The 15,250-nt window shown below is 49.8% G+C and overlaps 1 protein-coding gene across 1 annotated transcript in view; it reads left to right on the top strand.

The window, feature by feature from the left end:
- The first annotated feature begins 2,606 nt into the window (after positions 1-2,606).
- Positions 2,607-15,250, top strand: part of NT5DC4 (5'-nucleotidase domain containing 4) — a 42,613-nt gene continuing 29,969 nt past the window's right edge. Inside the window, exons 1-2 of the mRNA XM_083753301.1 lie at positions 2,607-2,939; positions 14,777-14,850. Coding sequence (XP_083609427.1) covers positions 2,833-2,939; positions 14,777-14,850 — 181 coding nt within the window. The 5' untranslated portion in view covers positions 2,607-2,832. The remainder of the gene's footprint in view (positions 2,940-14,776; positions 14,851-15,250) is intronic.

Raw genomic sequence — 15,250 nt, 5'->3', positions numbered from 1 at the left:
TCCACAGGGTGGGTGCCACCACTGAGAAGGCCCTCTGCCTGGTTCCCTGTAGCTTTGCTTCTCGCAATGAGGGAACCGCCAGAAGGCCCTCGGTGCTGGACCTCAGTGTCTGGGCAGAACAATGGAGTGGAGACGCTCCTTCAGGTATACTGAGCCGAGGCCGTTTAGGGCTTTAAAGGTCAACACCAACACTTAGAATTGTGCTCAGAAATGTACTGGGAGCCAATGTAGGTCTTTCAAGACATTGTTCTGTGGTCCCGGCGGCCACTCCCAGTCACCAATCTAGCTGCCGCATTCTGGATTAATTGCAGTTTCTGGGTCACCTTCAAAGGTAGCCCCACGTAGAGCGCATTGCAGTAGTCCAAGCGGGAGATAACTAGAGCAGGCACAACTCTGGCCAGACAGTCTGTGGGCAGGACAGTCCCGAGACTGACAGTTGCTAACCATACGTAAGAATTAAATATCTTCAACAGAATAGTAAGGTAAAGGGACCCCTGACCATTAGGTCCAGTCGTGGCTGACTCTGGGTTGCAGCGCTCATCTCGCTTTATTGGCCGAGGGAGCCAGCGTACAGCTTCTGGGTCTTGTGGCAATCATGACTAAGCCGCTTCTGGCAAACCAGAGCAGCGCACGGAAACGCTGTTTACCTTCCCGCTGGAGCGGTATCTATTTATCTACTTGCACTTTTATGTGCTTTCAAACTGCTAGGTTGGCAGGAGCAGGGACCGAGCAATGGGAGCTCACCCCATCGCGGGGATTCAAACCACTGACCTTCTGATCGGCAAGTCCTAGGCTCTGTGGTTTAACCCACAGCGCCACCCGCGTAAATCCCCACAAAACACTAACCAGCAATATAATAAAACTTAGAGGAAATAAATGGCTGATTTGTTTGTGTATCTGCAACAGGGTTCGTTTCTGGTAGATTCCAGGGATATCTTAAGCCTGGTCACTGGCTTAAGTGACATAGGAAGAGCCTCCTGATCAGGCCAGCCTAGTCCAGCATCCTGTTCTCACAGTGGCCAACCTTCTCCCCTCCTGTGGTTTCCAGCAGCTGGTGTCCAGAAGCCTTGCTGCCTCCAGCTGTGAAGGCAGAGCCGAGGCCTTGCCATGAACTTGTCTAACCCTCTTTTAAAGCCATCCAAGGTCCTCGTTGCTTACTGGGGGAGGGAGTTCCACAGTTGAATTTTGTGCTGCATGAAAAAGTCTCTTCTATCTGTCCTGAACCTTCAGCTTCACTGGATGTCTAGGAGTTCTAGTGTTTTGAGAGAGGGAGAAAAACTGTCTCCACTCTCGCCATGTCCTGCACGATTTTATTAATGTCTATCATGTCACTTGGGACGCGGGTGGCGCTGTGGGTTAAACCACAGAGCCTAGGGCTCGCCGATCAGAAGGTCGGCGGTTCAAATCCCCGCGACAGGGTGAGCTCCCGTTGCTCGGTCCCAGCTCCTGCCAACATCAAAGTGTAAGTAGATAAATAGGCACCACTCAGGCGGGAAGGTAAACGGCGTTTCTGTGCGCTGCTCTAGTTGGCCAGAAGCTGCTTAGTCATGCTGGCCACATGACCCGGAAGCTGTACGCCAGCTCCCTCGGCCAATAAAGTGAGATGAGCGCCGCAACCCCAGAGTTGGCCACGACTGGACCTAATGGTCAGGGGTCCCTTTACCTTTTTATCATGTAACTGCATAGAACAGGGGTCAGCACACCTTTCCAGCAGGGGGCCAGTCCACTGTCCCTCAGACTTCGTGGTGGGCCGGACTATATATATATATATTTTTTGGGGGGGGGAATGAACTATATTTTGGAGGAGAAAAATGAACGAATTCCCCACAAATTACCCAAAGATGCATTTTTAAATAAAAGCACACATTCTGCTCATGTAGAAACACCAGGCAGGCCCCACAAATAATCCAGAGATGCATTTTAAATAAAAGCACACATTCTACTCATGTAAAAACACGCTGATTCCCAGACTGTCCACGGGCCGGATTGAGAAGGTGATTGGGCCGGATCTGGCCCCCGGGCCTTAGGTTGCCTACCCATGGCATAGAATAGTTTTAGAGCTGGAAGGGACCCCAAGGGTCATCTAGTCCTACCCCCTGCAATGCAGGAATGACTCGCCTTTTCTCTAACCTGAAATGCCCCAAACCCTGCAACCTTTCAGGAGAGTCCAGCCCCTTTATCGCTTTGGTTGCCCTTTCCCGAGCCTGTCCCCACTCTCTCACATCCCTTTGGCAGCGAGAACCGCGTGCAGCCTTCCCAATGCGGTCGCGCCATAGGTTTATGGTGTATAGATCGCCTTATGATCCCAGGATCGCTGGCATGAAACTGCGAGGAACGAGAGAGGGAGAGGTCCGGCGTGTGTGTGTGTGTTCGAAAGCGCCTGGCGCGCTTCTGGAAAGCGCCTCCTGCGAGCTGCAAATGCGCGCATCTTGCAGAGAGCCCTTTGCAGGATCCCACCCCTTCTCTCTCCACCCCAATCAAGTCCGGGAGGGGTCCGCCTGCAGCTGGGATGGCTGCCTGCGAGCAAGAAGAGGACGGGAAGGTGGTGTTTGTGTTTGGTGGGGGGAGAGGCTAAAAATACGCGCCGGCAGGAGGAGCAAAGTCCCCGGCAGGGGAGCGCAGTCGTGGCGGGGAGGCGGGGGCGCTGGCCAGCCTGAGCGAGCGGGGCAGCCCTCCAAGCCCAGGCACAGCAAGGGGGGCCGGGAGGCTATGGGCTGGCGGGGGGCGGGAGGAGGAGGGCCATCAGCTGGGCCGGGCTGATAGCCTCCTATCTCCCGGGTAAAAGGGAGCAGGCCGCCTCCTCGCCTCCTCCTCCGCGCCAGCCGCTGTCAGATGATGGGCAGCATTGCCAGGGAGCCCGCCGACGGAGCCATGGAGCCCCGCGCCGAGCTGAGCGCCCCCGAGACGCGGGCCCCCATCAAGCGGGACTACCATCACCGGTAAGGGGGCAGCTGGGCCATCGGGGCGTGGGGAGGCGCTGCTACCTCCAGACGAAGGGAGAGCATGCCGAGCGGCATCCGTCGAACCGGAGAGCTAGAAGGGGGACCCCAAAGGTCATCCAGTCCGACCCCCTTGCAAGGCAGCAATCACAGCTCAAGACTCCCCGGGCAGATGGCCAGCCAAGCTTTGCAGTCAAGGAAGGAGAGTCCGCCACTCTCAGGCTGCTGCTAGCTGCTCTGCGGAGTTGGGGGGCGGGAAAGGGGGGCAGCGAGCTCCCCCTCTGAGCGTATGGGGCAAGGGAGTGTTTTCGAGTGCGATCACTTGGCAGCGGCTGTGTTTGTTTATCCAGTGGCAGGGAGTTCCTCTGGTCCCCTTTGAGGATGTGGGGGCTTGTTGGGCAGGGGTGGGGGGATACGTCTCTCTTCAGCTGAATATGGTGCGGGGGGGCAATTAAGAAAGTGGATTATTGAGGGGAGCAGCGCAGCTCCCGCCTCCTCCACCCGCACTGGTTCATTTGCAATGGTTGCTGATATAATCCCTGGCCAAATTCAAGCTGTTACTTAACAGCCTTGTTACCTGTTACTTAACCAATTTACCTGCAAGATCAGCTCGCCCCATAAACGTCTAATTCGACTGCTTCCATCAGCGGAACTGACTCTGCCACATAGACCTAAATACTCTAGATTTTAGGGTGACAGCACACTCACTTTGGAACTCCCTGCCTCTTGACTGTGCTCTTGACGGTTGCCTGCTAAAATCATTTTCCTTAGGACCCAGGTGTTCAGAAAGCTGATGCTAGTCTTAATCGGTTTTTAGTCCATTGCCATTTTAATGTTACGGATGTCTTCAATTATTATTGCTCATTTTTCTTGGCGATAATTCTATTGCTTTATCTCTTTCGTGAACCGCTTGGAGGTTTCTCCTTTACAATCCAGTAGGGTAAAAATGAAATAAATGAGTGTTACTGGGGACGGGTGAGGAGAAAGGCCCTTCCTGGTCAGAGAACCAAGCTTTGCTGCATCCAAATTGGCCTCTCTTCCACTTCAGGGCTCATTTCCATCTCAAAAGCGCTTTCTGCTCTAATAACTTGTATTGTTTCCCCCCCCCCCCACAGTCCTCCTCCTCCTCTCCTGGCAAGGCCTTTCCCTGCTTTCTCCTCCTGCTGGCTCTTTGGGGCCAGGACTACACGCTCCCCCCTCCCCAAGGACAATGGCAGCAGGAAAGCTGCCCTGAAACCAGGACCCAAAAGTACAGGAAGACTGGGGGGGGGGGAATGGGGTGTCCCTGGAGGGCGGTCAGTCCTGAACTGTCAAACAGCATTGCAGGCCCAGAATCTCAAGCTGGAGGAGATAGGAGGGAAAAGACTTTTCCTTTGGGGTGCTCCTGTATTGTTGTTGTTGTTTATTTTAATTTTTGTTATTGTATTTATATCCCACCTTTTTCTCCACAGAGCTCAAGGGGGCATTTATTTATTTTTTATATAATTTTTTATTAGTTTCTTTTTTAACATACCATTTTCAACAGTAATTAAACATATTTTTACATCTTATTCCGTTTTTTTGACTTCCATCAGTCCTGTCTGAAAATGTTCCAATCTAATCTCTTAGTATACATTTCTTATTTCCCCTGTTACATTTAAAATTTGTAACCAATATCTCTATTTTTTTATCTACTTTGTAGCGCTTCATATATTCCTCCTTACAAAACTTCTTGTAGCCCTACTAGTGTAATTTGTTGATTACTGTTGCTTTTCAAATAGTTCATATACTTCTTCCAACCTTCTGTAAATCTCCGGTCCCCCAGGTTTTGAATCCTTCCTGTCATTTTGTCCAATTCTGAATAGTCCATTAATTTCGTCCGCCATTCTTCTTTCGTCGGAATTTCTTCTTGTTTCCTCAAGGGGGCGTTTAATCCCCCACAACAACCCTGTGAGGTAGGTTAGGCTGAGAGGCAGTAAGGGACTGGCCCCGGGTCACATCCAGTGGGCTCTGTGGCTGAGTGGGGAGTTGCACGCTGGTCCCCTGGATCCTAGTCCAACACTCTAACCACTATGCCACACTGTCCCTCAGCAACAACGGTGCCTCCTCCTGGCACCGGCGGCTGAATATGCAGCCTAGTTGGGGGTGTCAAAAGATCCCTCCTGAAGCCCTTCTGTGGCAAAGGTATTACTTGGCCCTTGTGACATCTCCTTTCTTTATTCTTTAAAAAAAATATTAAATTAATTCTCCAAAGATTCAAAAACAAACAGACATACAAACATACAGACATCCTGTTTCAATCTTGGTAACATTATTAAGTGACTTTCCCAAATCCCCTTCATTGAATTTCATTATACAGTGGTACCTTGGGTTACATACGCTTCAGGTTACAGTCTCTGCTAACCCAGAAATAGTGCTTCAGGTTAAGAACTTTGCTTCAGGATGAGAACAGAAATCGTGCTCCGGCGGTGCGGCAGCAGCAGGAGGCCCCATTAGCTAAAGTGGTGCTTCAGGTTAAGAACTGTTTCAGGTTAAGTACGGACCTCCAGAACGAATTAATTACTTAACCTGAGGTACCACTGTATATCATTTTAACAGTTTTCCAAAATCAATTTTCTCAAAAAATTCACTCGATCACTTAACATCTTTCGTTCTTTCTAATTTAGCTTTAAACATCTTAAATCTTATCGTTACATATTTCAATCCTAAACCTATCTAATATTTGCAAGCTTTTCCAGTTAAGTTATTTTGACATATTCAGCTAAATAGTCTTTAAATTTCTTCCATTCTTCCTGGTACTCTTCCTCCTTCTGGTCGTGGAACTTCCAGTCAGGTCGGCCAGCTCCGGAAAAATCCATCATCTTTATCTGCCATGTGACATCTCCTTTCAACCGCCAGTAAGGAACCCCGATCAGCCTCATCTGCATTCCAAGAGGGGTTTGGTTCAGATCTGGGTCAGGGAAGCTTGGGTACTTGACGGCACTTTTCTCTCGCTTCCTTCAGATTCCGCTCACCTTCTGTTGGCAAGGAGGGTGGGCGAGACCCTGCCCTCATGGCTTTTCCTGCTTCCCTGTTGCACCAGTGGCTGCCTGTGGGGGGCCTGGTCCGTCAGGGCAAAATGGGGCACTGCCAGCTTCCTACCTTCGACCAGGTGACCCTGGGGGTCCCTTCCAACTCTAGGTAAAGGTAAAGGGACCCCTGGCCATTAGGTCCAGTCGTGACCGACTCTGGGGTTGCGGCAATCATCTCGCTTTATTGGCCGAGGGAGCTGGTGTACAGCTTCTGGGTCATGTGGCCAGCATGACTAAGCCACTTCTGGAAAACCAGAGCAGTGCACGGAAACGCTATTTACCTTCTGGAGTGGTACTTATTTATCTACTTGCACTTTGACCTGCTTTCGAACTGCTAGGTTGGCAGGAGCTGGGATCGAGCAACGGGAGCTCACCCTGTCGCAGGGATTCGAACCGCCAACCTTCTGATCAGCAAGCCCTAGGCTCTGTGCATAGCGCCACCCACAGCGCCACCCATGTCCCATTTCAGTTGGTAATTTTTATTAATTGTCAAGGAAGGACATACAAAATTATGCCAAACACAGTGTTATCAAAACAGGATCTGATGACAATATTCTAGTCCATGAAGCATTGTTGAACAAATGGCCACTTTTTGGAGCAGGAACCTATTGAACTTAAAATGATACATAGCAAGGAAGCTGTGAAATTTGGGAGGGCCACAGCTCAGTGACAAGACCATCCTCTTGGCACCTGCGCAGGTTCAGTCCCTGCAATCTGCAGGTCGGACTGGGAGAGGCCCCTTTCTGAAACCCTGGAGAGAGGTTGCCCGTTTGAAGCAGCACAGGAAGACCGAACTGAAACCATTTTGATTCCCAAACTGACCAAATGTTTTCTCTGCAAGGAGGGAGGGGGTGAGCGAACCTTCCCATTGTCTCAGGAATTGAGTAATCAGCATTTTAATGGGTGACAGACTATCAGGAAAGGCAATCAGATAACCTGGCAAACAGGAAAAACAATATTCAAATTTCTGTTTTAGACCACCTTTTCTGTGATGTAAAAGGGACCCAGGTGGTGCTGTGGGTTAAACCACAGAGCCTAGGACTTGCCGATCAGAAGGTCGGCGGTTCGAATCCCCGCGATGGGGTGAGCTCCCGTTGCTCGGTCCCTGCTCCTGCCAACCTAGCAGTTCAAAAGCAGGTCAAAGTGCAAGTAGATAAATAGGTACCACTCCGGCGGGTAAGCTATATGGACCAAAGGTCTAATTCGGTATAAAGCAACTTCTTGTGGCTTTAAAAGGAGGTAAGACAAATTCATGGAGGAGAGAGCTATCGAGGGCTACTAGCCATGTTGGCCTCCACAGTCAGAGGCAGCAATGCTTCTGAAAGCCAGTTGTTGCAAACCACAGGAGGGGAGAGGGCTCTTGTATTCGAATCCTGCCTGCAGGTTTCCCACTGGGTGGCCACTGTGGGAACAGGATGCTGAGCTTTGGTCTGTTCCAGCAACCTCTTCTGATGTTCTTTTTTAAAAAAATATTATTAACATATAAAACACGAACATATACATTTACACAATACACATACACAACACACTACCTTATTTTCATAACATAAAACATACCTACATTTTATAATACCTACCTATACTATACATATCAACATACCTACACACCTACCGCACACGGACATCCACCAAGTGGCTTGACTTCCAGCTGTTCTGGTTACGCTACTTTATTTTTCCAACTGGCTTAAATGCATTTCATTATTTCTTTAATCTCTTCTTCTATCTTGACTTTACTCTCCTTTCGGTCTAATCATTTTCTGGATTCACTCAATATCTGTCAGAAATTCTACTTTTTCCACATAAATTTTGATGTATTCCTTAAAGATAGCCCACTCCTTATTCACTTTTTGCACCATATCTTCTCTTATCCTCCCTGTTAGTTTGGCAATATGGAAGTATTCCATCATTTTAGATAACCAGTCTGTTTTCGTTGGGACGCTGCTGCTTTTCCAATTTTTGGCAGTCAATAACCTTGCCGGCGTATCTGCATACATACCGTATTTTTCGCTCTATAAGACTATAAGACACACCTAGTTTTTGGAGGAGGAAAACAAGAAAAAAGATATTCTGAATCCCAGAAGCCAGAACAGCAAGAGGGATTGCTGCACAGCGAAAGCAGCGATCCCTCTTGCTGTTCTGGCTTCTGTGATAGCTGCGCAGCCTGCATTCGCTCCATAAGATGTGCACACATTTCCCCTTACTTTTTAGGAGGGAAAAAGTGAGTCTTATAGAGCAAAAAAATACGGTAAATGTTGGTCTGACCATTCTTTTTATTTCCTCTGACATGATACCTAGGAGAAAGGATTCTGGGTTTTTTACCAAATGAAAATCTAAACATCCTTTTCAGTTCGTTATAGATATTTTTCCAGAATCCCACTATCCCAGAATCCCACTATCAGTATCTTCTGATGTTCTTATGTAAGCGTGAGCCATGGAAATTGCAGGGTGAGCTCTGGGAGCCGCCGGCAAAGTGGTGACCTGCCAGAGTCAGGATTATTTGCGCTGGCTCAAAGCAAACAGGAGGGTCTCTCACCTTTGACCGGAGCCTCCGCTCATCCTACCAGGAAGGCTTCTGGCTACACACCTCTTTCCTGGCCTCTCCTGGCGGACCTTGCTTTGGCAAGAGAGGGATCCGTCCCCAAGGGAGGAAAGGTCGCCCTCCTGTGTGGGCATTGCCTGAGGCCATTACATCAGCCAGCGCTGGGGGCAGCGGCCAGGGGACCCTTTCCAAACTCTGATAGGGAAGCTAAAGTCACCACTTATGATGCAAGGCTCTGACACACGCGCTGAGGTCAGGGCCCTCCCTTGGCCTCTCAAGGCCTTTCTACAGGGTCCTGCTGGGCTTCTCCAGAGTAAGCAGCTGTCATCTCCTTGGGACAGGGTGGACAGGATGAATTGCTGCATTCCCAGGGGTTGGACCAGATGACTTTTTGTTGTAAACAATATCTGCCCTTCTTCCCTTATGGGGTATCCAAGAGCCCATATAGAGTCCTTAGGTAGGTTCCCTATCGGTAGGAGAAAATAACACAGGCCAACCAGAGACTATTGAGAAGCAAAGCAGCTAGTAAGCCTGATCTTTATTGATCTGTTGCAACAGGGTGCTCCTCTCACATGCAGGAAAATGGAAGAGGAGCCAGAACCAAGGTGTGCCTGTCCTTATATAGACATTTTAAATTCCCTGCCCTGGAGCTCAAGACCACCCCTCCATGCATCATACCTACATCACAGAAGGGGTGTAACCCAAGACCACCCCCCACAAACATCATCCCTACATCACAGAAAAGGCGGTCTACTACAGAAATTTGAATGTTGTTGTTTTCCCTGTCTGCCATGTTATCTGATAATGCCATATCTGATTGCCTTTCCTGGTGTCTGCCCATTCCTTTGAGATGGTGATTACCCAGTTCTTGAGACAATGGGAAGGTTCCTTCACCCCCTCCCTCCTTGCAGAGAAAACATTTGGTCAGTTTGGGAGTCAAAATGGTTTCAGGGCGGTCTTCCTCTTCTGCTCCAGACATGTGGTCCACATATCTATCATAGCTGTCAACATTTCCCTATTTTTAAGGGAAATTCCCTTATTCCGAATAGGATTCCTCGCAAGAAAAGGGAAAAGTTGACAGCTATGATATCTATGTACGTGCCTGGTTAGTACATTTATTATATATATAAGACCTAATTATTTTTTAATTGCTACGATTAAAAATGCTACGATTCTACGATTCTTCACTCCTAGCATTTTGTGGCTGGCCACAGGGCCTTAATGGCAGGCTTTATGCCTTGGACGTGGCTGCGTCTCCCCAGCTAAGGAGCTGGCAAGCAGCCTCTGGCAGGCACTGACTCCTTCCCTACAAAGCGGTCAGCTCCCTCCCTCCTTCCCTTGCTCATTCAAGGAATCTGCTTGAAGTCTTCCAACTAGGCCACATTGCATTTAATGTAGAACTTGGAAGCTCCTTTGGAAGAATGTGAGTGTGAGATCTGCTTGGGCGTTTTGTTAGCAAGGAGGATTAGTTTCTAGACCTCATGGTGAGGGTGGGAAGCTCTCCACCAAAGGCAAGGTTGGTTTCAGCTTGTGAAGGGGTGATGTGGGAATTTAAGCAGTTAGGTAAAGGGACCCCTGACCGTTAAGGTCCAGTCTACTTGCACTTGACGTGCTTTTGAACTGCTAGGTTGGCAGGAGCAGGGACTGAGCAACGGGAGCTCACCCCGTTGCGGGGATTCAAACCACTGACCTTCTGATCGGCACGCCCTAGGCTCTGTGGTTTAGACTACAGCACCACCTGTGTCCCACAGCAGTTAAAGGTAAAGGGACCCCTGACCATTAGGTCCAGTCGTGACCGACTCTGGGGTTGCTGCGCTCAACTCGCTTTATTGGCCGAGGGAGCCGGCGTACAGCTTCCAGGTCATGTGGCCAGCATGACTATGCTGCTTCTGGCGAACCAGAGCGGTGCACGGAAACGCCGTTTACCTTCCTGCCAGAGCAGTACCTATTTATCTACTTGCACTTTGATGTGCTTTTGAACTGCTAGGTGGGCAGGAGCAGGGACTGAGCAACGGGAGCTCACCCCATTGACCGACTCTGGGGTGCTGCGCTCAACTCGCTTTATTGGCCGAGGGAGCCGGCGTACAGCTTCCAGGTCATGTGGCCAGCATGACTATGCCGCTTCTGGCGAACCAGAGCAGTGCACGGAATCGCCGCTTACCTTCCCGCTGGAGTGGTACCTATTTATCTATTTGCACTTTTGATGTGCTTTTGAACTGCTAGGTGGGCAGGGGCAGGGACCGAGCAACGGGAGCTCACCCCGTCGTGGGGATTCGAACCGCCAACCTTCTGATCAGCAAGCCCTAGGCTCTGTGGTTTAACCCACAGCGCCACCTGCGTCCCACAGCAGTTATGGATGCTCAAAAAAGACTTCAGGGAACACATTGCTGAAAACGTTAAGACCACCGACCAGAAGCTCTTCAAATATATTAGCAGCAGGAAAACATCTAGAGAGGCAGTTGGATGACAAGGCAGTCAAAGGAGGATAAGGAAATTGCAGAGACACTGAATGAGTTACTTGCATCAGTCTTCATAATGCAAGATGATGGACATACCCCAGGGCCTGAACTAACTTTTGCAGAAGGTGAGTCCTGGAAAGACAGATAGTAGTGAGGAGAGGTCAAGTTCTAGGCCTAGTAGTCATTGAGTCTTCTTGTGCTTGAATCCTGCAAGCTGGTTTCCCACAGGTTGGCCACTGTGAGAACAGGATGCTGGAATAGTTGGGTCCTCGGCTTGATCCAGCAGGCTGTTCCTCTCTCCAAAGAACCCAGGAGGTAGTTGTCAGGACCGGAAGCCCACATCAGGGTGGTGTGGGAAGGGGTGATCTCACCAAGAGGAATGCTGATGAGTGGATGGCCTTTTCCCTTTCAAGAAAATGACCTTTGCCACCCCGGAATATTGACCCAGCCAGCTGCAGCAACCTGGCCTCCAAACAAGCCACAGGCACTTCCAGATGCAGTGATTATTGGGCACTCATCCTGATTAAGGACACCTCTTCCCATATGAACCTACCCGGTCCCCCTGAGATCATCTTCTGAAACCCTCCTTTGTGTGCCTCCTTGAGAGGTCCGGAGGGTGGCAACACGAGAACGGGGCCTTCTCTGCAGTGGCTCCCTGTCTGTGGAATGCTCTCCCCAGGGAAGTTTGCCTGGCACCTTCATGATACACCTTTAGGTACCAGGCAAAAACATTCCTTTTTAACTAGGTTGATTTGATTGACATCCCATGCCCTTTTTAAAAAAATTTTTGGGAGGTGTTATTGGGTTGCTGTTTTTATTTCGATTATGCATTTTGTGGTTTTATATTTTGATTTTGCTCTGTGAACCGCCCTGAGACCCCCAGGTATAGGGCAGTATATAAATTCAATTATTATTATTATTATTATTATTATTATTATTATTATTATTATTAATCATTGTTATGTACTGAAGTTCTCACCCTGGGCCAGCAGGGGGATACTGTAGATAGTTTTCACTCAGGTCCACATATGCAAATAAGGGATTGAAAGTGACGTTCAGTGATTGGATAGTTACAGAAAATGGTTACTGTTGCCTTGTAGTTGAGCTCTATATAAGCAGGCTGGCTGAACCCTTCAGTTCAGTTCTGTTCTGGCCTGTGAATAAACAAGAGCTGTTTGAAGAATCGCTGTGTCATCTGATATGTTCACCCACAACTTAACACTGGCGACGAAGGTGGGATTGATGGACATCAGAGCACAGCCAGATGCGGCCACCCTCTGAGCTGAGCTGAATCACTGAGCTGAAACACCGAGCTAAATAATAATAATAATAATAATAATAATAATAATAATAATAATAATAAATTAGAAGAAAAAGAAGAGCATATGCTGGATCAGGCCAGCATCCTGCTCTCATGGTGGCCAGCCAGTTGCCCATTGTGGGAAACTCACAAACCTGATCCAACAGAGGCCCGTCTTCTGCTCTTGGTACTCCAAGAGGGAGTTTGCCACTTGGATTGCAAGCGCTGGGCAAGTTTGCGGCTCCTCCTGGCCAGGCAGTGCAGGGTGTGGGACTCTGCCCTGGTGGTCCTGGAGATTCACCTGGCAGAGTGAAAAGATAACTGCCGCTTCACCCATCCCTGTGGGCCTCTTCCTGAACTCTAGAGCCTCTGATGTATGTTGTCTACTCCTTCCGCCATAGCTGTCAACCATCCCTTATTTGGCGGGAAAGTCCCTTATCCCAGCACCGTGTCCTGCTGCAGTCCCTTATTGATGATGTCCCTTAAATTTCCCAGGTTTCAAAGGAAGCAGCTCCTCTCCCTCCCTCCCTCCCTGCCGGCCAGGGAGGAGGGAGGCTCCAACTGTGTTGCTTGGCTGCGTTGCTCACCCAATAAGGAGTTGAAGAACGACTGGGGGGGTGGAGCTTGCATGCCTTGTGCCGATCAAATTGGCCGCGTTGCCTGGGGACTCGCCTTTGCTCAGCGCTTCCCAGCGGAGAGGTGACGGTGGTTTTCCTTGCTGCATCCCCTTTGCCGGGTTGCTGCGCTGTGGAAACCACCGCTTGAGGCTTCGTTTGGCTGCTGGCTGGGCTTTCTGCCTTTGGCTTGGAGGGGCTCAGAGGTTGAGCATACCTGTGCTAGGAAAATCCCTTATTTTGGCTGCTGATCCCTTATTTCCAAGGTTGCTGGTCCCTTATTTTCAAATCTGTAAGTTGACAGCTATGCCTTCCACGCAGTGGGGAGACCCCCGGGGGAGAAAACAGAAGAGTAGCGTTTTGCCTAGGTGCCTTTGGAAGCAACAGTTGGGCAATTGCAGAGCCTCAGTAATGATTCTCAGTATCATAAAACATAATTAGAAAATGCCTGGGATGCCTGTGGCAGAATCCTCGCTCAGTGTCAGGGAATGTGGCTGGGAAAGAGGAGCCCGCCTTTTCTGGAAGGCTGTGCGTGAATAAGGGCTGGCGGATGGATTAAAAACTCCTTTGCGAGCTGGTCTGGGTATCGAGATCTTGCATTGAGGAATCTTTCGGTGAATGTTAGGTTCAAGTGGGATGTGTGTGCGTTAAACAGGGAAGGCTGAGTTTCATAGCTCATAAATCCCTGTAATGGGAAACCTGTTGACACAACCTGCCCAGGAGCCCTGCTAATGTTACACAGCTACGCTTAGTGCCCTCCAGGCCAGCTCCCTCCCTCTCTGTGCATCAGCGATGCTGTGAGGCTCATCGCTCCGAGCCACCCAGGACCAGCAGCCACAAGTCAGGCCTGGGTGTGCAATAAGGTAAAGGTAAAGGGACCCCTGGCCTGCCAACCTAGCAGTTCGAAAGCACCTCCGGGTGCAAGTAGATAAATAGGGACCGCTTACCAGCGGGAAGGTAAACGGCGTTTCCGTGTGCGGCTCTGGCTCGCCAGAGCAGCGATGTCACGCTGGCCACGTGACCCGGAGGTGTCTCCGGACAGCGCTGGCCCCTGGCCTCTTAAGTGAGATGGGCGCACAACCCCAGAGTCTGTCAAGACTGGCCCGTGCGGGCAGGGGTACCTTTACCTTTTAAAGGGACCCCTGACCATTAGGTCCAGTCGTGACCGACTCTGGGGTTGCGGCGCTCATCTTGCTTTACTGGCCAAGGGAGCTGGCGTACAGCTTCCGGGTCATGTGGCCAGCAGGACTAAGCCGCTTCTGGCAAACCAGAGCAGCGCACAGAAACGCTGTTTACCATCCCGCTGGAGTGGTACCTATTTATCTACTTGCACTTTGACGTGCTTTCGAACAGCTATGTTGGCAGGAGCAGGGACCGAGCAACAAGAGCTCACCCCGTCGCGGGGATTCGAACCGCCGACCTTTTGATCAGCAAGTCCAAGGCTCTGTGGTTTAACCCACAGCGCCACCCGCGTCCCTGGGTGTGCAACAGGTGCAGTGGAAAAAATGGAAACCTGAAGAAATGGGATGCATGGGGGTCTTCCAGGAAGATTGGGCCACCTAGTCCATCTACAATTCGCACTCAGAACTCAGGGCTCTCCGTAGCCAAATGACCAAGTGTAACTTGGAGTAACAGGAAGATGGTTGGGCTTTCTCAATTTCAAAAGGACTCTGCAGCAGTGAAGGCAGAGAGTGGAGTGTGTGTACTTTTCGAAAGAGGGTTTGGGCAGAAAACCTTCCATGACACTGTATCCCAGTTTCCTAGGTCCTTTCCAGACAAAGCACATCCGATTAGATGGGACACCCAAATTGCCGGCAAGTCAGGGGCCAGATTGTGGCTCTTGGCGAACCTCATGACACAGCCTCTCCTTTTCAGGATCTTTGTGAACCGGAGTCTGGCGCTGGAAAAGATCAAATGTTTCGGCTTTGACATGGACTACACTCTCGCAAGTAAGTAAGAGGCCGCCAGAAAACAAGCTTGCTCCATCTTCCATGTGACACAAAGGAGACGGGGAACAGACCCCTGTGCATTTTAAGCTAGGGAACCAGGTGATAAAAGTTGTGCCCCAAGATGGCCCAAAACTCTTGTTTTTATACTTTATTTTAACTTTTCCTTTCTGAATCACTTTGAGCCATTTTTGTGAAAAAGCAACTAAGAAAGGGGATATACCGAGTCCTTGGGGGAGGTGGGTTGTCAAAGCGAACGCCCCATTTTTTTTTTCTTATAGCAAATACTAATACTAAATGGTTCCTCCCTCTTCAGGGGCAGTATACAAGCAACAGGGGAAAGTTAGCCCGGCTTGGGTTCTTCCAAGGACACCTGGCTACAGTTCTTGTCCACATTGCATAA

Source organism: Podarcis gaigeae (assembly GCF_964106915.1).
Source record: "Podarcis gaigeae genome assembly, chromosome: 8".
NCBI classification, from domain to species: Eukaryota; Metazoa; Chordata; class Lepidosauria; order Squamata; family Lacertidae; genus Podarcis; species Podarcis gaigeae.
This window is presented reverse-complemented; position numbering and strand designations above follow the sequence as displayed.